The sequence below is a fragment of the Protomyctophum bolini genome (genome assembly GCF_963924005.1).
Source record: "Protomyctophum bolini genome assembly, chromosome: 8".
In the NCBI taxonomy this organism is placed as follows: domain Eukaryota; kingdom Metazoa; phylum Chordata; class Actinopteri; order Myctophiformes; family Myctophidae; genus Protomyctophum; species Protomyctophum bolini.
Genome location: NC_137869.1, coordinates 26,290,630 through 26,315,269, shown reverse-complemented (window position 1 = coordinate 26,315,269; position 24,640 = coordinate 26,290,630). Strand labels below are relative to the sequence as shown.

The 24,640-nt window shown below is 41.6% G+C and overlaps 4 protein-coding genes across 4 annotated transcripts; all 4 read right to left on the bottom strand.

The window, feature by feature from the left end:
- Nucleotides 1-1,275: 1,275 nt before the first annotated feature.
- faslg (Fas ligand (TNF superfamily, member 6)) lies at nucleotides 1,276-3,547 on the bottom strand. Its single transcript, XM_080769989.1, has 4 exons — nucleotides 3,151-3,547; nucleotides 2,361-2,406; nucleotides 2,181-2,243; nucleotides 1,276-2,059 (listed from the first exon to the last, which is right to left on the bottom strand). Exons 1-4 carry the CDS (start codon nucleotides 3,430-3,432, stop codon nucleotides 1,650-1,652), a joined length of 801 nt encoding a protein of 266 aa, XP_080626115.1. The 5' UTR covers nucleotides 3,433-3,547; the 3' UTR covers nucleotides 1,276-1,649.
- A 2,036-nt stretch (nucleotides 3,548-5,583) lies between these two features.
- On the bottom strand, nucleotides 5,584-9,581 carry LOC308319748 (uncharacterized protein). Its single transcript, XM_080769928.1, has 5 exons — nucleotides 9,444-9,581; nucleotides 8,801-8,838; nucleotides 7,979-8,053; nucleotides 7,554-7,743; nucleotides 5,584-6,718 (listed from the first exon to the last, which is right to left on the bottom strand). Exons 1-5 carry the CDS (start codon nucleotides 9,508-9,510, stop codon nucleotides 6,156-6,158), a joined length of 933 nt encoding a protein of 310 aa, XP_080626054.1. The 5' UTR covers nucleotides 9,511-9,581; the 3' UTR covers nucleotides 5,584-6,155.
- A 618-nt stretch (nucleotides 9,582-10,199) lies between these two features.
- Nucleotides 10,200-13,761, bottom strand: caiap (CARD- and ANK-containing Inflammasome Adaptor Protein; the record flags this gene model as incomplete). Its single annotated transcript, XM_080770502.1, has 4 exons — nucleotides 10,200-10,949; nucleotides 11,550-11,772; nucleotides 12,257-12,386; nucleotides 12,732-13,761. The coding sequence occupies 4 exons, from the start codon at nucleotides 13,759-13,761 to the stop codon at nucleotides 10,200-10,202; spliced, it is 2,133 nt and encodes a 710-aa protein (XP_080626628.1).
- A 4,428-nt stretch (nucleotides 13,762-18,189) lies between these two features.
- jun (Jun proto-oncogene, AP-1 transcription factor subunit) lies at nucleotides 18,190-20,280 on the bottom strand. Its single transcript, XM_080770161.1, has one exon. The coding sequence runs from the start codon at nucleotides 19,891-19,893 to the stop codon at nucleotides 18,904-18,906; it is 990 nt and encodes a 329-aa protein (XP_080626287.1). The 5' UTR covers nucleotides 19,894-20,280; the 3' UTR covers nucleotides 18,190-18,903.
- Nucleotides 20,281-24,640: the final 4,360 nt, after the last annotated feature.

Sequence of the window (24,640 nt, the reverse complement as noted above, 5' to 3'; positions counted from 1 at the left end):
CTAGCTGTACAGGTATAAGGGAAGAGAACAAGTACAGAGAAGTAGAAAGAAACACAATATAACGATGATAGTGTATATGGCCCACTAACAGGTGGAAATGGAGGTGAAGGCTTAATGTGCATGCATTATACACTTATGTGCAGATAATTACATTAATCAACAATATACACTAAAGGTTTTAAGTGTGTAATCACTGGTTACAATGTCAGAAGGTGACTAAAATAGTAGATCTGCAAAGGTTGCAGCACAGAAAAGGAGCTGCATTGTTTCAATTGAAATGCAGTTCATTGAATATGTGACAGAGGGAGCCAAGAACTAAGACATGCCAATGGAGAACACCTTGCTCTTTGGGATTCCTTCTCATGTCTGCAGCATCATTCCTTTAAACAACAACTGATCAAAGTCAGCGGAATGGAGAAGTTTGTGAGTGACAGTTTATAGTGGGACGATTGTCCCCAATTAGTGAGACACGAAATAGCATACGCTCCCAAAATCAGACAAATCCATGCAGTTTGCTCTGCTGCCTTTTTTCCCTTTCAGTGAAGATGAAACTTACGTGCATAGAAGGAAACAGAGCTCTTACCGACCTGTCAGCCTCAGCCACAAGCAGAGACCATATTCACACAGGAAGGAAATGTAGATAGAAAAGTACAGCCTGTATACCTCACTGAGGTCTTTATATCAACACAGGTTGCATGCCCCCCACCTTCACTGTACATTACATGGCATGCATTACTGTACTCACTGTATGTGAGCATGTACATTCTGTGTGGTGTGTGTGTGTGTGTGTGTGTGTGTGTGTGTGTGTGTGTGTGTGTGTGTGTGTGTGTGTGTGTGTGTGTGTGTGTGTGTGTGTGTGTGTGTGTGTGTTGTGGTCTGTGTGTGCCGAATGCAGAGCTGAGCTGTGACAGATAAAGAAAAAAGTGGTGGTCTCAAAACTACTGCAATGTGAGAACACAAAGTAATAAATAACACTATCATGTTCACATTAAGGATAATAAATTAAACTAAATAAAGAGTTGGTATATTTGGATATTTACTTTTGATGTGTGGGCTTGTTATGATTGTAAGAGCTGAAAAACAAATCACCATCCAGATTTAAATTAAAAATATACTGTACATTTTAATAACTTAATTTTAAAACTATTCCAACACTCTGTTCTATTACCATACTGTACATTCAGACCTGACATCCAGTGTCAGATTCACATAACAATAAATATCTATAAGAGAAATGTTTTCCTATCAACCATCACCTTAGTGTCACATGGTATCCATGACCGAACAGTGATGTCATTCTTTTCAGCACCACTAAAACTGTATCAAACATATGTGAACATCAAGATCACAGTTTATACAGTATATCCTTCCATGTTGTTGGAAGTACATTCACCTGCCATCATGAAGTCTGATTTATACTTAATCACACGGCGGTGCCAGTGTCTCACTGCAAAAATAGCTGATCTCACCATGTATTATGGATGTTTGCTACACCAGCATATGACGGAGCATAAAGAAAGCATCAGACAGCAAGAAGCAAAAGGAGGGCAGGTGGGTTCAGCAAACTTCTGGAGTAGTCCTACTTGCTTCCAGCTCCCCCCTCCTCAGGGTTTGCCTGGCTTAGATCATTGCAAACCATTGCCATAGGCTTAGATCTTGTAGAGGCCAAAGAAATTGGCATGACGCTGATGGCTGAGATACGAGGGATGAGACACATTCACAAACACTCTGTCGTGTTTCTCTAGGTGCAGGGCAGAGGCAAGATAGCTATCTGAAGTCCAGACATCGCTCTGCCTCTGGCTACAGAAACCAGCTCTGTGGGCCTCCATCAGTTTCAGAGGCTGTTTCGCTCTCCTCAGAAACACGGTGTGAGTGTGAGTGTCTGTCGGGCCGCAGTTCTTGAAGTGCAGCTCCACGCGTGAGTAGATGTGGTAGAGACCAGTATGGTTGACCTGCAGACCTCCGTCCTCGACGCGGTACACTACGCCCCCCTCTGTGAATGCACGGCCTGTCTTCGCCTCCCATCGCAATGTTTTCTGGGGATCTTTTTCAATCCGCCCTGTAAGAGGCAGGGGAAGATGACATGTTAGATATTAGAATCCAGAGCAGAGAAAAGGGCAGGAGGAGAGGGGGATAGAAGATGACAGGAGGACGACAGGAATGGGAATGTTCATGCTTACCTATAACGTGTGCTGCGGCTCTGCTGTCTGTGATTTCTCCATGCAGCTCAGGTTCTTGGAAACCTGAAACAGTTATTGGAGAGCACCTGTCAGCAATCATCTTCCTATTTCCCACCTTGATTTTAAAACACTATTCCCTTTAATAGTGACCCTCTTAGTTAATGTGCTACTAACACTTACCAACTTGCTTTGCGGGTGTGAGAAATTCTTTCTCTGTGTCGATTTCCTGTCAGATAAAAGATATATCAATACCACTTCACATGAAAAATTAAAAACACATTCATGATTATGTGTGACATGGAAAGCTTTTTATTTCAATTTGAAATCATCTGTCTTGTCAAAGTTTCTGACAATGTTTGAGTTCAATGTTTGAGGAGGATATCCTGTCTCAGTAGACAGGTGACCAAAAAAAAGATTCTCCTTTTTAGCTTTTAAATGTCAGAGCGGAGTTGAGGTGAAGCTTTCTGGTGAAGTTTAAAACACATAATTGATTATAATGATTTGACTCTGGTCTTCATGTTTTCCAGAAATATTTCTTTCCACTATCACTATATATGCAAAACCTACAGTTTCCCACTCACTTTCCAGTGGTCACATGCCATACCATTGATGTTTGTTGCATTTCTGTGCCCATTTAAATATCTTAAATAGCATTCTTAATTATATTAGAAGGCAATGTTTTTGGGGGTCTTTAACTGTGTAATCTTTTTCATAAAGCTTGCTTTTCACAAACCACTTCTTACAATCTCATGTAATTATACATCATTATATATGCGTGCATGCGTGCACGCACACACACACACACACACACACACACACACACACACACACACACACACACACACACACACACACACACACGCACACACACGTATGCACGCTCTTTTCATCTTCAAACTATTCTCATTTTACTATGTACTTAACGTAATATTATTACAATACCAGCCAATCACATCTTACAACAACTTACCTTTCTTATATTAACCAGTTCTCGCTGTAACTTGTGTATCTGGTAAGCTCCAAGCCCCATGGCTGCAAACACAAGCATTAGAAGGAAAAGCAGAACCACCAGCAGGCCAGGACTGACCCCCATGAAGCTCTGTCTCTTCCCCCGGCTCCTTGCTCTCTCCCGGGCAGGAGGAAAGGACCAGCATGGTATCAAGCCTGGGGGCTGGACAGAGTGCTGTGGGTCTCCTCCACCATCATCTACCAGAAAGACCTGTGGGAACGGATACCTCGGATCATGGCTCATGGTGCAAATCTAGGTGCAACAAAAAGATAGTGTATTGCCTCTGTATGTGCAAGGCGGTGTGTTGCATCTGTATGCTGAAGGCGTGCATGTGTGTTTCTATCTGAGAGCACCCTTGTCTTAAAACTCTGAAGCCTTCAAGCGTCAAGCCCTCTGAAACCCACAACCTCCACCCACACACATAATATATGGACTGATGTGAGACATTAATGGCTTCACTCATCCATTAATCACTTTCCTGTGCACACAGTACACACACGCACGCACGCACACACACAGCAGACTAGGACAACCACAACTTTTTACAATTTCCCTGAAAGGCAACACTGAGAATACCCTTGGCTTACATGATGAACACTTCACAGCCTAAATGCAAAGGCTGAGTGTGAGAGATTTCCTCTTGCCCCAGAATTCACCAGATGACATTTCATTTAGGGTTTGCTGTGGCTTCTGTGCAATTTCTGTACCACTGAAAATCAACGCATCTTTGAGCTTAAATTAATGACAATTAGTATAGTTTTAGTTTGCAAAGCATCGGAGCAGTCTGGTCTTGAATTACAGGAGGAAAGATGATGTAATTTGTCAGCATGACATTGTTGCAAAAATGTTGGGTCACTCTGAGGATTATTTAATTGAATTGAGACATGAGTGATGATAAGTTTAATGAGAGCCTCGGTGGATTAATATCAGAAATTGTTTTATTTAAAAAACATTATGAAAATAGAAATATAATAGCATTATTTTTTCATATTTCAGCGTTAGAAATACAGAAAGTGGGTAATGCCAGGTGATTGAAAGTTTCAAATAAATGTTAATATACATAATATATTTTCAGATGTTTTTGTAGCATAGAATATTTTATTCTGAACAATACATATATATATACACACACACACACACACACACACACACACACACACACACACACACACACACACACACACATACAGTATGTGTAGAACTATATATATATATATATATATTTATTTAAAAAAAGAAATAAGATCAGGTTACATTGAATTAAAGATGAATTAATCGTTTTGAAGAGAGATATCATCTTAAAAGTATATATTTTTTATATATTATTATTCATAAAGTCGTATGATATTTTATAGAAATTAAATATCTATCATATCTATTCTCTCTAAAGTCTTTTGTAGAAAATAATTGTATTTTATATTAATGTCGGATTTCTTTAAAGGTTTATTTGTTGTTTTAGTATTTCATTTTAATATTTTCGAGAGGTCGGCAGTACTTGCGTGCTCGACAGAGTGCAGATCTAGTTTTCACAGAGGTTATGCATTTTCCATAAGACTGATGCAACTGCCAAAATCAGGACTAACTAAAGTCAATTAGCTTGGTTAGCTAAATTGCAGAAACAAATGGAGACTCAAGGCTTTTATATAGCCACCATGGAGAGAAAGCTGATGCTCTTCCTCAAAGACGTAAAGATATACGATACGTAGCTTGCGGAGTTAGTCAGATATACTCGAGCGGGTTCATGCTATGCCCAAGGGACATAAATGTATTCGAGGGGTTAATATGTGGGTAATTATATAGTGTTTGCAAGACCCACATGTCATTTGCTGACCAATTAGGCGGGGTGTTTAAGCTCGCCTAGACTGCATGCATTCTTCCTGCCTTCCTTCTGCATGATTCCTGGTTGTTGTTGCACTATTTGCTCCCACCACCACTGGTGGGCTGTTATTTCTGTTCCTCATGGGGGTTGTTATTGTATATCCGTTACCTATCCGTTAATGTATATCTACCAGGGCGACTGTGGCTCAGGAGGTAGAGCAGGTCGTCCAATGATCAATCTACATGGAAAAGACACTGAACCCCAAATTGCTCCTGATGTGCTGGTTGGTACCTTGCATGGCTGATGGCTTCCACCGCAATCGGTGTATGAATGTGTGTGTGAATGGGTGAATGTAATGCACAATCTATGTAAAGCGCTTTGGATAAAGGCACTATATAAATGCACCATTTACCATTTACCTCCCTGCTCTTTATATTTAATGATGGTGTTTAATTGTGCCGAGCAGTGAGAAAATTGCAGCAGAGCCGAATGCAAAGATAATATTTATATGCACACTTGATTTATATGCATGACTCTGATTCTATAATAAATATTGGTTAAACCTATTCGTGAGTTATGACTGAATTCAATTTATTTTCCAGAAAAGTTGCACGCAACAGCAATGTAGACCTCTACGTCAGTGGTAAGTGGTAACCATGAGCCATGTAAAGTTCCTGCTTTCGACACGCCACCAGTTTCGCAACCCTCATAGCTGAAACGGAGGCAGAGGGAGGGGTTTGGGGACTAACCAGGCCGTGCACAGCCTCACTGCACACAGAAAGTCTAACCAGTGACTCACTTAGTTAGCAAGTATTTTCTCTTCAGCCTGCATAACGGTGCAAGTGTGGTCTTGACTCTTGATGACGGTTTTACACGGCATTACACTGATTGCACAATTTCTCCACTCAAGACATTTTTCTAAACTATTCCTTTTCCAGTCATTCTTATAGATTTGTCACAGATCAGATTATTACATACTGCAATTTCTTACAAAATTACCTCCCACTGTACTGTTGTTTATCACCATTCACATTTACAGCAGAATACCTATAATGTACGACAGTTTCCAAACAAAATATACATCATCTTAGCCATATGTACAAAACCGTAACACCAGACATACAGGTGTCATTGTAATCTACCGGTGTCACGTATAAGAGTCTTCATCTGAAGAAGAATAACAACACAGTCCAAGTACATTCCCTGCTTCCATCATCCCAGTGACGCAGGATTTTGTGGTCCTCCCTGTACAGTCAGACCCTGGATTCTGCTCTGTGACTTCACCTTTCTGTCCACTAATGTCCCCAATTCCTGTCTCTTCAGAAATGTCTCTGCTCTGATCCAAAATAGTTTGTCCCAGAGTGGGATTATAGAGGTTCGGCAGGCCAGACTGCAACGTCCTGACTAGACTGCGTGTATGAGACAAATCCGGCTGAGCTACCGGCCCTCTAAACCCAGCCACTGCCACTGCCAGTCGGGTACGGTCAAAAGAGAGTGGCTGGTCCTGGTCCGCACACACTAGCCTTGGAGGTTCTGGAGTGGGATTGGGGGTAACAGGGGCTCTGGGCTCAGCTTCTGGTTGGTTGTGATGTCCTGTTTTGCCATCAGCTGAGGCTGCGTAACCTTCTGTCCTTTCACCAGCCATGTCACTTTCAACTCCCCTCAAGGGACCACTGCCGCCATGTGGCTCACAATGCCGTGATTTCTTAACTGTGCATGAGAGTGAAAATAGGGGAGAAAACAGAAGGCTTGTAATACGTTTGATGTAAGCACTGATACTATCATCCTATCAAGAGAAATGAAACAGAAACCCAATTTTGTATACCTACTACAGGTCACAAAATATGACAAACACTCAAAACAACATGTCTGATAAGATGGGCTCCAGGTTTTTCGTTTTTCAATAATAATAATAATAACTGCCATCATCAGTGGTTGAAATCCCCTCCCCAATGAAAATGTACATATTAAGCATTAAGCAACAAAAAAAGAGTTCTGGAAACATCGAAGAAACTTGAATTAACAGAGTGATACCTACAGTATATGTATGTATTCTGAAACCTATCTTAATTACGTCACCATCAACAGCCGATTATAACCACGCCTACCATACATACATACCACTTCTGGTCCAGCCGACCTTAATACTTGCACTCTGCTTGCGCAAGTAGTGATTTTGCTTGCTTGAACAAGACTCACTGGGTCTATGGAGTGTCTCCCATGTGGATATCGGACTTCATCAAACTATGACATATAGTGTATATATACACAGGACATCTACTCCGTTTGATGACATATCAATCTCAGCCTCTCCTCTCATCTCATCCTCTTATATAGTAGTGACATCAGACAATGTAATCGCTTTGAGCAATCCTCTAAAGGTCCCTGCACACTGCTGCGTTTTCTCTTTTCTGACCCGAATATCGGAGCAAATTTCAGTTGCGTCGTTGTTTTTCTGAAAAACGCACCAGTCTGCAAGGACTTAATCCGAAAAACACAGCAGTGAGCAGTGTGCTCCTTTATACTTTAGGTTTGTTAAACTGACCACTGCTTGGAGAGTCTTGTGTGTCTTCCCTCCTCTTGGCATATGCCCGAGGAGTCCATGGCTTATGTTTACAGGAGGGGTCAACAATCCGTAGTTTTGTGATGAAGCGTTTGTATTCTTTCTCCAGGGCATCAATGCATAGCTGGAACTCTGCTATCTTTCTTTCTGGGTAGTGGGAAAGCTGGGACTGCTGTGAAATATTAAGAAAAGCGTAATATGTAGCAGTATAGTTCCCAAGCATTGCAATGTAATCACCTCTCCATCTGGAGAGGGAAGCAAACAATGAATGGACATGAAACTGACAGATTGTAGAGGCCATTGATTCATCATTGCAATGAGTCTGGCCATTCTAACTTTTTCCTGAACAACCTCATGAAGTGCCAGCAGTTGGAATCAGGTTCACCACACAATACATGTGAATTTACCTGCAGGTAATACTCAATTTCACTCTTGATACTAGGGATCCACTTCTTCACAGATGAGGCAGAATTAAGAGTCGACTGTAGGAAAAAAGGAATGACATGAAAAAGGAGTCAAGGCCAGCTGCAATTTGCAACAAAAGATTTTTTTAAATAATGGGTTGAATCTAGAGTTGCAATACCAGCCATTGACAATCCATTCATCCAAACAGAAAAGTCAGATCTGCTTGTATTAAATAACGTTAAACTCACCAACATTTCAGCTGTAAGGAAAGCTTGAATTATCCTCTTTCAATCTGCAAAGAGTTTGTTTCATAAAAATCCCCCGTAGACATGTTATGAGCTACTTTCTGTTAAGACATTCTGTGCAGGTGATACGTTTTTGGAAGTACTCGTTTTCATTAACGCATCGTACTGCTGCTTCCTTGTGCAAATTCGAAATAGGTGGTCGTACGCTCGGGCCGCTCAGTGACTTCAGACGAGTCCTTCCAAACTACAACACTACAGCAGAAAGTAACTCATAACGTGTCTATGGTGGATTTTTATGAAACAAACGCTTTACAGATTGAAAGAGGGTAATTCAAGCATCCCTTACAGCTGCAATGTTGGTGAGTTTAACGTTATTTAATACAAGCAGATCAGACATTTCTGTTTGGATGAATGGATTGTCAATGGCTGGTGTTGCAACTCGAGGTTCAACCCATTATTAAAACATATACTGTATATAGTGTTTCAAATTGTGGCTAGGTTTAGGCAGTATTAAATGGAATTGTCATGTTAGAATTAGAACAGCTAGATCCAGGTGTTTTAAAAGCTTTAATAAATTACCAATTTGGGTCTCCGCTCATGTACTTTGATGCGTCCCTCTGCAAAACATATGAAAGACATGTTACATTTTTATCTCTTTTACAAAGGCTAACATTGTCATAGATTGCTCCAAATGAATACTAACATCAGTAAAATAACATTGGTGGAATAATATTAATGAGGGTATGTGTAGTGTTTTTGTTGTGTTTCATTTATTCCCACAATAAAAACAGTACAAAGGTAACATTATTAAAAGACACAGAAATAAGAGTGAGAAAGGTTAATTCTCACCTAAAATACCAAACAATTACTAAGTTAAACATAGTAATACTAATCAAACAGTGTGCTGTTGTGTAGGTACTATAAATACATGTAGGCATAGCTCTGGTACATTGTAGGCCTATGTTTCTTTCTTTTGTTTTGTTTTACTTCTAATGAACATACTTATTTTAACAATTAAGCCTATACCTTAGATTATTTTTCGTGAATTCATTCAGAAAACTAGCAAATGCTGTCAGCTTCATATACTGTAGGGTAGGCTGTAGGGTTTCAGGACGCTCGTTTACCGTTTCTGTATTTTGGAAGGTTCCCATACAGAAAAGGTAAACAAGGGTAGCTAGTATAGCTACTGCTAGCAGACACAACTTAATTGGCTACAACTTGCCCTCTTTCTCTTTCTGAAGCCACAGTCTGTTGAGCCTTCCTTGTTGCTTCTCCTCGTTCCTTGCCATCTTTGCACAGTCAGTAACAAGGTGTAAAAATGGACAGTGAATGGAACCGCTAATATAATATTGCACTGGCTGTTTACGTTCCACCACGTCACGTGACTTTGAAACCGTGGTCACGTGTAATGGTGTAGTTATGCCCCAGTCTAGAAAAGGAGGCAACCCTATTGGGTGGTTTTTGTTAGTTCATGATCTTCTTTTTTAAATTTAAATAAGATTTCAAAACTGTCGATGCTCTTTGCAACTTTTTATTTTATTTAATTTACAAATTACAATTTTACATTTGAATAGTAGGCTACTATATGACTTTGGGAGTTTTGTTTGCATTGTAGTTGTAACTTGTAGGTGATAAATACCTGTGGTCAATTAGAGAAACGACGGTCAACTGACTGTTATTTGTGAAAGCTAATTACTATATTCAAATATCTCAGTCAATAAAATGAAACGTTGGATATGATACGTATTTATATTCAAACAAATAAATGTGGGGATTCAATAGGGGATTGTAGTCTAGCTATAAAGGCTATTATCTACTTCACTGTATACGTGGGGAAAATACTTTTTTTCTTATTTGCGTTATCCTTGATTATGATGGGTTTGATGTTACATGATAGACACATATGTTTTATTTCAATCAAGAACATTACTCCTTAAATGTATGTCCATCCTACTAAAATGTCTGATCTTCCCTTCCCCTACTTGATCAGAAACATCTTTCTCTTCAGCAAGGTTGCGATGGCCTCGTGCTCCAATGTGTTTCCACCCTCTGCCACCTGTAATGGAGTCTTCCCTACGTTGTTGGTGGTCTGCAGATCTGCCCTCTTCCTGTGTCCCGCCTGCCCGGCCTGACCCCAGCCCAGCAGTCTCCTGACTGCCTCTTGGTGCCCACCCCGAGCAGCACAGTGTAGGGCCGTGTCCTTACTGTTGTCTATAGCGTTGATCTTTGCCCCGGCCTCCAGGAGCAGCTCAACCGCACTGTAGTGGCCTTTCTCAGCTGCAGCATGGAGAGGGGTTCTCCTCCATACGTTCCTCTCGTCCACTCCCTTGTTATTCAGTGCTTGAAGAAGCACTGTGACCAGTGCAGCCTGCCCGTTAGCTGCTGCGTAATGGAGAGCAGTGGAACCGTTCATGTCCTTGGCCCCTGCCTTTGCCTTGTGGGACAGTAGTGATGTCACAGCAGCCATGCTTCCCTCACCAGCGGCTAGGTGCAGGGGGGTTTTCTTCTCCTTGTCAATGGTGTTTGGGTCCGCTCCAGCTGAGATGAGAAGGCTCACCACAGGGGTTTCCCTCTGGGTTGATGCTGCCCAGTGCATGGCTGTCCTCCCCTGCCTGTCCTTTGCTCCTGGGTCGGCCTTGCCCTGAAGAAGCTGGGTCACTGTCTCTGTATGACCCAGCTGGCTGGCAAGATGAAGAGGAGTCAGGCCATCCTGAGTCACTGCATTCACCTGATGAAATGAAACTAAACTTGTTAAGTATTCACTCATAGTATAGTAGTATATGTTTTTCTTACCCCTTTCTTATCCCCAATTTAATTTAGTCATTAAGCCAATTTTGCAATTTAGACTAATAGGGCCTTTGTCCTACTCCTCCCACCCAACACTCTCTGCCGACCTCAGCCGTAAGAATACTGTATTCTTACGGGCTGAGTAGGACAAAGGCCCTATTAGTCTAAATTGCTAAATTGGCTTAATGACTAAATACATGCAGTGACAATTAGGGTGATTATTGTCACTGCATATTCTTATGGGCTGAGGCGGAAGCCCTTTCCGGCTTCCCTCCCCTGAACGGAACACGGATCAATTATGTTCATGTAGACGCTTGACAAAGCCGGATGGACCACAGTGGATTCAAACCCTCCGTGGTGGTGGGCAGATACTTTGCCACTATGCTACCCAAGCGCTATATTTAACTTCATGATACCGAATGCCATGAGTCCAATTTGCAAGGTTATATGTGTCCCTATAGGAATCTACAATAATCATCCAAGAATGATTGCTTCTAAAATAAATTACATACTGTATTTATTACATAATGTCAGAATTTACCTGAGCCCCAGCTCTCAACAGCAGACCAGCTAATGCTGACCTGTTGTGTTGTGCTGCCACGTGCAGAGGGGTATGGCCTTCAGGTCCTGTGATGTTAGGATCTAATCCCTTCTCCAGAAGTGTCTGCACTATAGACACACTGCCACTCTGGGTAGCTAGGTGTAAAACTGAGGACAGGTTGGGTAGTGTGGCATCAAGTCTGGCCTGTTTTGCTGCCAGAGCTCTGAAGTAAAAACAAGCAAAAACAAAAAAGGAAAAGTCAGTCAGATAATTCTATTGTTTGCAATCATGTACAAAAACAACTGTTTTTTATTTTGTAGACAATATACCTTCTCTCCCAAATTCCTTGCCTATGTTACATAGCGTCACAGAATAGAAATGAACAGAAAGCTCTGTGATTAATAATATTTTGTGTAATGTGGTCTTGACTGAACTGGTGATGTAGTCTCCTGCCGGGGATTTCACACCGGGTCTAGAAGGAGATCATGGATTTTGTCTGAGTAGTTGATCAATGATCATAGAAAACCTTTCTTGTGTGACCACCACGCTCTGACTTGTGGTGCGTTACCCGTTCAAATGCAGCCTTGGTGTGTGCGACCCATTACTGTTACTTTTTGATAATCAATCGATTAACGGCCCTGTTGAATATAAAACTAGCTGATAATCAGTTAAGCATGGCCTGTCTCAGAGTAACTGTATACATTTACCTGAATGCCTCTGTGTGCCCCAACTCAGCAGACAACAGGAGGGCAGTGTATCCCTGCTTGTCGTACAAATTTACATCAGCTCCATGGTCTATCAGAGCAGTCATCACTTCATCTTGGTTCTTTTTCACAGCTGAGAAGAGAGCAGAGCCCAGGGTCTCTGCACTCAGGGCTCCTCTGGCATGCGCTATTAAGATTTGCAAAATTATAAATGTAAAAAAGTATTCACAGTTTTACATTTAAAAAAATCTCTTTTTCAGTGCTATTGAAATATTTAAATTGTCATAAATGACTACCGTGATGATAATAATAATTACAACACTATAACGAATATACAGTATGAGGTTGAGAACTTGAGACTCACCAAGCAGTAAATGCAGTATAGATCCATGATTGAGTTCAATAGCTTTAAGTATATCTGCATGGCTAACCTTTGCGCCTGCATTAAGAAGGACAGTCACGGTTTTCTCATTGTTACCAGTGACTGCAAGGGACATTGCTGTCTCCTTGTGGCAATTCCTGGCATCAACAGCAGCCCCACTCTGCAGAAGCACCTCAGCCAACCTCCAGTCATCCTCTCTGGCAGTGATGTGGAGGAACGAGTCTTGCATCTGTTTTTGCCTGGTCTCCTCTTTCACGAGGGCTTTGACTGATCCCAGGTGATTGTTCTTTGCTGCCAGGTGGACAGGTGTCTTAGCCTGTTTATCCTGGAGGTAAATGGGGGCCCCGCTCTTCACGAGGGCCCTGACCGCCTCAGTGTGGCCCCTGCCGGCTGCCCGGTGAAGAGCTGTTTGACCATTGTTATCTATCAGGTCCAGCCTGGCCCCTCTATGGATGAGGAGCTCGATGACTGACAGGTGGCCATGTTCAGCGGCTATGTGTAACAGCGTTTCATTGGTGGAATTAAGAATGTTAATGTCAGCGTCTTCTAAGCGCTCCTTCAGCAGTGACAAGTCCTCCGAGGCAACAATGTCAAAAATGTTTTGTGGCTTGCTCTGTGCTGGTTCATACCACTCTGGGACCGTGGTCCTGTCCTCCTTTTGAGTTTTAGAGCTCTTCGAACTAGTAGCCTTCTGGTTGACAACCTGTGTATTAGTCTTAACCAATCCCTCCTCATCCCTCTCTAACAAATACCCAATCAGCTGTCTCCTAGGATCTCGAATATGTTCGTTCACAACCCCCACATAGGCCTTGATGCGCTGATAAAGGTCGGGCTCTGCTAGCAAAAGACACGGGTGGAAGAATTTCCGACAAGCCCTCTCACCTCTGGCCACCAGGATGTCCAGGAGCCTGGAGTTCTGCTCTTTCTGTGTCCCAATGGTCAAAACGATGGATTTCTTGGCAGTTGTGATGACTCCCTCTGTGACGAGAAGATCCAGCAGGTGTTCAGTATGTGAGATGCCATAGACCAGATCTGACTTCTTTCCCTTGATCACATCTATAGCATAGGGATTAGCAGTGTGCGCTGCTTTAAAATTCTGAAAACCCTTGAGTTTTGTGTTGATCATTTTAAAATGACGATACACTCAGCAAGCCAGAGATCTCATAAGTTGGACTGTCTGGTATGTGTGTATTATATATCTCATTGCTAAGTGAATTATCTCACCTAGGCAACCAGGTAAATAGAGACAGCATTTACAACTCTACCTATCCTTTGTGTGGCTTTGGCCAGTTGTCATTATGCTGCCAAAACCTGCAATTAAGTTATTGGTTGTTTTCATAAGCAGGGCCTGAATCCTCATAAATTTGCTTCCAGTCGAGATGAATAAAATGTACCATATGTTGTTCTATAAAAAACATTTCAGCCAGGAGGTTACTTAGCACTGGTATAAAACAGAGTAAGAAGCTAAAAAGCAATACATCTGTAGCTTGCTTCTCATCTTGTTATTCACTGTGTTTTTCTCAATGTGCAATATCATGGAACACCAAATCATCATGATTCACCACAACCAAATATGCTGTAGAATTGAAGAAACCAGGTCTATTTAACTGCTCAGCCTTCCAGAACGGACTATGTCCCTGAACCCATCAAATGTTATGCTTCTTCAAAAATTATTAGTTCTGTCAGAAAATGTATCCTTTTCAATTGGATTATGGATAAACCACCAACAGTTACGCAGTGGTGCCGGGATATATATACAATGTTACCCATGGAGAGAATGCTTGCTATAGGTCTAAAGGCAATGGAGACAGATGACTCTGAGTTCACTTATCCCCCTGAACAGTTAGGAAGACCCGTTCTGATATTCCATTATGTTGATCTGACCTCATCAAGCCCTGTACACTTAAAACACGCTCCATATACTGTATGGCCAGACCTCAATTTCTCCTGCCTTTCTCCTGTTTGGGGGGATTTCACCCTTTTTGCGTGGGCATCCCATGTGTCAACGGCCCATATGCCCCACATACTTGCTATATGCTTTTATCTGACGATCTGAAGTTGGCAGGTATGACGCACACACGCACCGACGCACGCACGCACTCACACATTTAACATCTTTATTTGCATTCACATTTTATTCTCCAAATATGGCGACTGCCAATTATTGCAGACACTGAACAGAATTTTGCCGATGCAGCTCTCGGCTTGGGCATGCCTGCAATCTGCAGGCCCCTCACGACTGATTTATGGACATTACCGAGGCTTCCAAATATGAACACAAGTAGTTTACATTTGTAGCCAAGCTGTATAACACACACACACACGCATGCGCGCACACACACACACACACACACACACACACACACACACACACACACACACACACACACACACACACACACACACTTACTTACTTACTTACTTAGGCCTACTAGCCTACTATTCAATTTGGTCCCCACTCCTTTATCATGCGACAAATGTTAGGCTATTTATCTTTTATGATCCCTTTCTATCACTGTTAATATAGACTACTACAATTTTAACTTCTTCTATCTTATTTTATGATATTTGCATATTCTCAACACTGTTGAAGAAGCCTTAAGTACAGGAATGTAACTGCCCATAATGCTGTATACCAGGTATATTAGGCCTATAATGTGTGACATAAACACACTTGAACTTGAACATTTGCTCTCAAAGAACACCCCATATCAACATACGATTATAAACATTATGTATGAATTGATTAGATAGCCTAGCTACATCTTATAAATTAATTAACAGCTTATTGCCTTATTTGGGAGAAACTTTCTACAATCATGAATGATTTCCTCTTGTTTGCCTGTTCTTTGGAACGTTACCGATAATTGCCTTGCTATGCATGCAATGCAACTGCGTAACGTTAAGGCAGATTGTTGTATTGTTTAACATTCAGCAGCACACCCGCTGAGCTCTAATAATCCACATGGTAGCCTACACTATACTGCCAGTGCCCAGCAGCTTTGGAGCGACTCATTTCCCGTAAAACGCGCCTATGCCATGGTGACGTAGTTCTTCCGACGAGTGGGTGTCCTTATATGGTCAGGAGATACCACTTCCGGAATGATGTCATGTTCGCACATATTGGGGCAAAACAGGAGCAGATTTTCTTAATGATAACAGTACAATTATACAATACCAGCTGAGCCACACTTGATTTTATTCGAAATTACCCAGAATATTACACCAGAGTTGAAATAGCCATTCACGTGATGATGGAAAACATTTGCATGCTTAAAAGATAATATTTTAAGGCCCAAATACAAAATCTGATACAACTGACTGATTATTTTTTATAAATCACATTTGAATCCCCTGTCATTTAAGTAGATTTAAGTGTAATGTAACCGATTGGACTGAAAATAAGCAAAATTGCTGTTCTAAGATTTCTCAGAGAATTTCTCTAAATGTTATTATGTTAAATCTGTTGTTTCACACTGTTGATCTGTTATTTGTTGCCATTGTCTATTGGAGGCCCTATATTGGTGTTTGAATTGTATTTTATAATTTTTATTTGTATATAGCCTATTTAGTCAGTCCATCATTTGATCTTAAGAGACCTTCATGACTAAATAAACATTACCATAATGGTGTAAAATATAATGTAAATCAATATATTGTTTCAAATATGTACACATACTGTGTGAATCCATTCATTCATGCTCAATAATATCCTGACATGAATCTATTAATTAGGCTAATGTTCAGTTCAAGCAGAAAATATACTAGAACAATACATTGCTTGAATAAGATGTTGTTTTAATGTATCACACATCTTATATTTTGATATATATTTCAAACAGGCTATATTCGTTATCATTAATGTAAAACGAATATGAAATTATAGATCAAGGGCCCTGAGGTCGATTGACTGACCAGTCACCTCTCAAAGCTGAAATCACGGGGGATAGGTCATTTATGATTTTACACCCACACTGTGGAATGAACTTCCACCTTATAGAGCTTCTCAAACCTTGCCTTTGTTCAAATCACGTCTGAAAACTCACTTGTAGCCTACTCCTTGGCATTTGGACACATACTGATTAAGAGTTGCTGCTTCCACTGCATTATGTCCCTATGTTGCCCTGTTTATGTATTGTTTTTTTTCTTTCTTTGATTTTAGTATTTATTTGTGTACAGCACATTGTTTCACCTCTGTTGTATGAAAATGTGCTTTATAAATAAAATGGATTGGACATTGGATAGATCCCAGACAGCAATGGCGCCTGGTAGGCGCCAACTGTTAGACAATGTCGCCCTCTTGTGGATAGCAGTAGTATAACTGGAACATTTAGAGAACCTTCTAGACTAGACTAGACTGTACTGTACCAACACTATCTGCTATTATTGATGTTCTTTCTGTGTTTTATTATAAACAGTGGTGGAAAGTAACTAAGTACTTAAATATTATACACAAGTAAAAATGTTTAGGTACTTTATGTTTTACTTTAGTACTTGAATATAACATTTTCAGCATAAAATAGCCTACTTCATGAATACTTCTACTCTACTACAACTACACTATACATATATCCAAGGTAAATGTAGCCTACTTCTAGCTCCACTTTAGACATATTTAGTTTAAGATACTTAGTAGATTTCAATTATTATTGCAAAGCCCTATGTTATACTTCAGCTATTCAATAATATCCAATCTACAAGCACTTCAACACGTTGTGTTGTTAACTTGTTACTTTCGTACTATAAGTATATTTTGATGCCAATACTTTTGTACTTTGACTCTTCATACAATTTTCAATACAGGCCCTTAACTTGTAAAAACGTTGTGCTATATTGTGGGATGTATACTTTTACTTAAGTAAATTATAATCTGTAGACCTACTTCTTCCACCACTGATTATAAGGAATGTGTTAGTTGTTGTTGTTCTGTTTGTTTGTTTACTTTTTCGATGAAAATAATATTTGAGACTGATAATGTGTATATGACATTGTTATTTCTGGGAAAATATATAGGTCAAATATCCCCTTGCCCATTGCACAATAACTAGGCATACTGGTTAATTTAAATAATGTAACCATGTGTTTTGTCATCAGTAATGATTGTTATAACATGCCATTACTTCTGATAGGAGAACAGCATGCTATGATGATCATGATAGCCTTATCAAGTAGGCCTACTATAGCTCCTAGAGAAGATTGCATTCTCTCTGCTTTCATTTGTGTCAATTTGTTTTATACCATGTACTTGACCAGCAAGTAAAAATGTATATTTTTTTCTTTGACATAATTTGATCTGCAGTTTTAAAAATGTAGCTGACTCACAGAGTCCGAGCAACTCTGTTCACACTTTGCAATAGTGCAGCTGGTCTCAGGCAGACTGAAACACAATCACTTAAACAGGATCAATACCCTGGCCTGCACTAATGGAATTTATCTTGAGGTACTGGGAGCTAGTTGCTCTTGTAACATGTTGCAACATGTTTTATTGTGTGAGGCTCCCATAACACACCCACTGCCCCCCCTATCAAAGAACACAGAGTCACTGTTGTTTCAATTTACACAGTTTATTACATTTCTTAAATATTGATTCGTTTCTGAAGTGCTCAGAAAATAATAAACATAAAAAATTATGCAGTATTCTTATTACAAATGGTAAACATAAGTACTCCAAGTTGATCTTATATACATAGCAATGAGTGAAACCCCATCAAACAACCTTAGAAAGAAACAAGTAAATCTTGAAGCTTTTCTAACTTAATAGTTTCTTACAATTAAGAAAAAAGTACTGTAACTCAGAAAGTCAGGCAGCCTTTTGTTATAACTTTTCAGCCAGCAAGTCTCATTTTTTGGCGCCATGTGGATAGCCTACAGCAAGAACAGTCTGTATTGCATGTTCTTTAATCCTCTCTAATACTGAATGTCTCCTGTTGATGGTCACGATCAGGCCCATGCAGAGTTTGGTGTAAAGGTAAAGTAAACACAAGTCCTGTCCTGTTCTGTAAAACAATTAAAACAAAACAGAAAGATGTCCTGCTTGTTGCCATTCCCCCCTCCGGTCCACCACTGTCACCCACTGTCCTGTCGGGGACGCGCCATCGTGGAGTGGAGCGCCTTGGGTGGGGGGGATGGGGGGGGGCACTGTGTGTAAAGTGCCAGCCCGGGTCCGTCCTGCCAGTCTCGTGCCATATCGTCCCAGATCCATTGAGAGATACGGCCATTCACTTTCAAACGAACTGTCTATGTCGTTCATAGTCTTTGTTTTACCTTCTCAGAAGGTCTGCAGTTGCTGCGTCAGCATCAGTTGGCAGCCGCTGTTAACGTGGTTCATCACCTTCTGTTTGAGCTGTGCCACCTGCTCGCGCAACATGTTGGCGGTGGAGGCGAGCTCCGAGTTCTGCGACTTGAGGTTCTTCACCTTGTCCTCCAGCCTAGAGATCCTCTCCAGCTTCCTCTTCCGGCACTTGGAAGCCGCGACGCGGTTCCTCATGCGCTTCCTCTCGGCCTTGATGCGCTCCTGGCTCTCCATGTCAATGGGCGAGAGAGGAGGGCTGTCCCCGGGCATCTCCGGCACCGTCTGGGGCTCTTCTTTGAGCGCCGCTAGGCGGGGAATGAGCGCGGAGTGCTGCCCGTACATGGGGAGCTGCGGCGGGGCTGCCGAGAAGGACATAGTAGGGGCCGAGTTTGTGTAATTCGGCAACGAGACAGTGCTGATGGTCGGGTTGAAAGTGTTCAAGTCCTCGTACACCGGCGAGTCAGACCGCATGGTGGCATTGTTGTTGTACACTACTGTGGCACCGGCGACGGATGAAACAGGTGGCAGGGCAGCGTTGCCGCTGCTCTGGGGAGCCGAGGTGACACTCACGCCGGCGGGCATGGGCAAGACGTGCTGGTGATGGAGCTCCGCCAGCGCGCGGACGAAGCCCTCCGCGAAACCCTCCTGCTCATCGGTGACGTTCTTCGGGCAGATGAACTGCGTCGGGGTCGGCGTGGTGGTGATGAGGCCGTTGCTCGACTGGATGATGAGCCGCTCCAGCTCCGGGGACGCCAGCTTGAGCAGCCCCACGTCCGGCGACGTGAGGATGTCGCAGGCTTTCGCCCGCAGATGCGGCTTGAGGGTGAGCCCCGTCGGGTCGGCGAGGTTCAGCGTCATGGTGTGTTTCAGCGCCTTGGGGTTGCTGTATCCGTACACCGCGCTGTCATGCTGGGAGAAAGCGTTGAGCGAGTCGTCGTAAAATGTAGTTTCCATCTTGGTAGACATAGAAGAGTAACCGAAACAAAACGAGTCTCTTACAAAACAACTTTTAGTCGTTCTTTTCTCTCTCCCCTGTCGGTCTTTTAAGCTGCCGGGGGTAAATCACTGCCGATCGAGGCTCCTGTAAAACTTTCGAAATCGCTAGTCGGACTCGGTACCCGTCCCGCCGAATACTTGATATGATTCAGTGAGTCAGCCGATGAGGCATTCCCCGTTGTGAGAAGACTGTTCAGAAAGTTTTATTTATTTATTTTTATTTAAATGAAAAAGAAAGAAAATCCAGCCTTCTATTCAAGTCTCGGAATGAAAAGAAGAGCCCAAGTTGCTCTGTAGTATAGTATAAGTCAGTGTCTTGCCACCACTCTCTCTGTGTGTCTCATCCGTGGTGGATGTTGTTATACTCTGCTCTTTCTCCCGTCCAGCGTGGAAGGCAAACCTTATCTATCAGGCTACCGCTGCTTCTCTAAAAATAGCCATGATGTCATGCCTGGGCTCTCCCATTGGCTGGAGGCGGTCCGCGGGGCGTAGCTTCAGAAATCTTCAGATAAGGTGCCGTTGCCTAGACGACCACCCAGAAGATTCTTCGGTTTACGCTTCGGCCGTACGGCGGTGCGGCGCGCCGACACGACAGTCGATCTGCAAGCCCTACAGCCTTGAAAATCCTCTCCAGTTTGCAGCGCTGCGGGCTTGCAGATCGGCTGTGCATGTCCGTCGTACGATGAAGCATAGGCATTGCTGCTCTCGCGGTGGATTGTGGGATGAGGTAATGCTGTAAGGAGACTGGGCGCAGTGCATTGTGGGATGACGTAGTGTTTTTGAATATCTGGTTACCCGCTTTACTGTCAGTGGCGGGACAGCCCGTAGACCTGCATGTTGTTGTTATGTTACGGGACAACACTAGGGTTTCTCCATAATGGCCCACACATATTACATGTATTGCCCTGACATTTATGTAAAAAGCATTCCCACATGCTAACCACTAAATAGAAAACTTTTTTTTTAATCTGTCTTGGTTTTAATCATATATACGGTAGCTATAGGTTTTAAATTCCATAAAGGATGTTAATGAAAAAAGGGATAAAAAATATAGCTTGTGTGTAGGTAATTTATTCATTCGGAGGGTAAATGAATTAAGGTGTTACAGCAGCTCTTATCATCATTAAAAAAACACATTATATATATATTAAAAAAATGACAAACACTACTAAAGAGTCAGATGGCTTGCATTTCACAGTGGTTCTCAAAGTGGGGTCCAGGCACCCCCAAGGGTCCTTGAGGGGGTCCCAGGGCAGGGGGTCCCTAGCAAAATTAGTTAATGTAGCGTCACAATCATTTTAACCACTTTAATCATATTTTATACTTTGACTATTCAAAAGAAGCAGATATGCAGGCTAATAGTATAGATCTGCTATTTTTGAAAAATCTTGAAAATGTGTGCAAATCTTTCAGCGAACTAAAATCTTTGCTTCTGGAGGTCCCTGGTCCCAAAACAAGTAAATAAATAAAAGATGATGGGGGTCCGTCATATCATACGTGCACGTATAGGCCTACATGTGTCATATCTACCTATTTCCATTTTTCACTCTACCTCTATACTGAATACTACAAAACATTTTTAGCCACTGCTTTACAAATGTATAATGTGATGTGACAAATACCGGTTAAAGTTATTCTAATTGTATGTGAGAATATATAACTGCACAATTTGGGGGTTTAATTAAGAAATACTGTGTTTTTTTATGAGATGGAACTGTTAGGTGGAGGTTTTCTATTCTTGTTCTAACTAATATTTTCAGAACACCTCACTACTGTTTTACACATATGTAACCTTCTGTGTGCGCATGTGTGCATGTGCGTCTGTGCGAGCATGTGTGTGTGCATGTGTGCGTGTGTGTGTGTATGTGCGCGCGAGCGAGCATGCACGTGGTCTGACTGTTTTGTTTGTCACACTGCCTGTTGGAGGAGGGAGTGTCAGTGATATGATGGTGGTCTCTCAGGTTGGTGGCCCAATGGAACGTATCCTATAACACACAGATAAACACTCTCTCCTCTTTTGCTGTAACATGCTGACACAGTTCAAACTGGACATCTGGGCGGGTTAATACACACAAACACTGTCCCAGACTCATATTTACCCAGAAATGCATTAAAACTCAGTTATGACACTAGGGGCTTTACCACAGACCTAAAACAGCATTGCCAAGACCACCACCAGACTGAGACGTGCGCCCTGGTACCACCCTAGAGACCTAGAGACGTCTCTTCATTTCTCCCCTCCATAGTGGGGATCATAGTCTACTCTACACTACAAGTGGTGTGTTATTTTATTTAACAATTTTTACCCTGGCGGTATTCTAAGAATATCATAGTCATGTTGTATGCGGACATCTAAAAACATTATTATAATTATTAGTTATTTCATCAGCTGTCCAAAGTATATTAAACATGGTCTACACACAATTTAGGTGAATAAAGTTGCAAATCAATGGATTATGCTGCTTAAGGACTGAGAGAGTTATTTAAGAAACACGTACATAGGCCTAGTGATGCTACAGCACTGCTTCTTTCTTGTACCATGAAACATTTCCATTTTATATAGAGCAGGCCATGGCTTGTGACTTGGTAAAGGTGACATTTAAAAACTAAACTGTTCTCCTAACTGCAAATACTTCAAAAATATATGTACACCTGTCTGTTCCCCCCCAAGTAAAGGTTACGTTTAGGGGTGTATTTCCCATTCTTGGTGTCAGTTGTTCGTAATTAGTGTAGTGCAGTCCATTGTCCTCTGGCCTGTGCTCAGAAATCACTGTGGCTTCAGTGGCAGGAGGTTAACTGGTGTGTCTTACGTATTCCCCTTGAGTCCTTCTCGCTCCCACTGTCTGGGTCACTGATTGCCCCGCCAGCTTTACTACCCACCATCTCCACTACACCACGCCTATTATCTGTCCCCCTGTTGTGACAGGTAAATCAGCCCCTTGGCGCTGGGTGGCTCACAGACAGGGACCAAAGGAGGATGAATCTGAACATAAAACACCACTTTCTGTCTGACTTTTTATGACCACTAGCATCGCCTTTATGTACTGTGATGTATGTCGGATGTATTAGCCGGAGCAATCAAACACACCAATTAATGATATCAATAAAGTAGAATATAACCTGATCTAATTGGTTGACTTAATTGGTCTTTGACAAGTTTTTGATTTAAAAAAAGGAGAGGTGGACAGTGGGCATTTTGATCTAATCTTCATGGCTATGTTTCGGACTAGCTTGTCTAATGTAATAAGATGAATCTTGCATGCTGTAGATATGGATTCATTGAATAGGTCAGGATTCTACGATTTTGCATGTATTTCTCTCAGGTACCCCGGGATGATAGAAACAGAGATTTCTGTGCTTCAGAACACCAATGCTTAATTTATTCTTGTGCTGGGCATGCACTGAATTTAGATATACCGTACAAGCTCCCACAATGTGTCGTGCTGTTGTGTTGTGAGTTTGTACATCTGCTATTTACACCTGCGTACAACTAAGTATAACTCCTAAGTATATAATAAGTATAACTAAAATAACATCCAGTATGAGACATATTGTACCTGTACTGTAGGTCAGTGGCCATTCACTGACCTATCCTAAAAAAAAATCCACCTACTTTTCAGTTTCCATCATATTCATTCAAGAAATAAGATTCTGTCTGTTTTCTTCCCTTTCAGTATTCCATTAGGTTTCTGAAATATGAATCTGCCTCAGCTCATTTATGTATTCCATGCCACATTTATTTTAATTAAATACATTAACGAATGATAAGGAGGTGGTCTGATGCCCTACCACACTATTAGCAGGTATCCTCATTCATGACTTAATCATCCATCTTCCTGCATGAATAGTCCAAGGATGAGGCGATAGAGTTAGAGTTGACAGTGTATTCTCTGAACTTTACCTTAGGGCCAAGTATATGACGTCGTTTAAAGTTGCTTTTTCTTCTTTGGTGGTTCAACTAGTTAATGTGCCGACAACATACTGTAATCATCACACAATGTCCTCAGCAGAGAACCTGTGTGACATATCTGTAGAGTGGAAAATGGAAACCTCATATGTCCATACTGTAACTGTTACTTTCCATGACAGCAAAAGTAGCAGATATAAAAGCTCAAAATGCATCGCTTCACAGCACATTTCTATCTTGCAGATCTGCTACTTTTGACGCTTAAAAAAAAAAATGGAGATAGGACTAGGAGGTTTCTGCCCAACAGCAACAATATCATATGCCACCTTCACCTCCCTCTCTCTAGTCACTTTCCTATGTCCCTTCAATATCCTTTCTCTACTGCTAATTGCTATTGGACTGAATTGATTGCTTTGTGGGTCAGATCCCGCAGCAGAAGTCAGATGTAGGAAAATAATATTTCTCATCCCCTCAAATGTTTTACAGCTATGGTTAATACATTCTACCAGGTGCACATATAGGGAATACCATTTTCCTAACCACATGGCTTCAGTTTATAATTGAGTCACCCCCACATCATCCTCATTTCCCTCGCAAATATTTATGTGTGTAAATCCATAGGAAAATCTGCCAGGAAAGTCTATTGTTCAGATGACCCACTGCAACATGCAGTTAGCAGCATGGTGCTAATTGCATTGGATAAGAATTCCTCTGTGTTCATTTAACTCTAAGCATGTACAAATGTACACCGTGTACATTCCTTGGACTGAAATGAACACTGGGGATTGTACTGTTTATAGCTAAAAATGT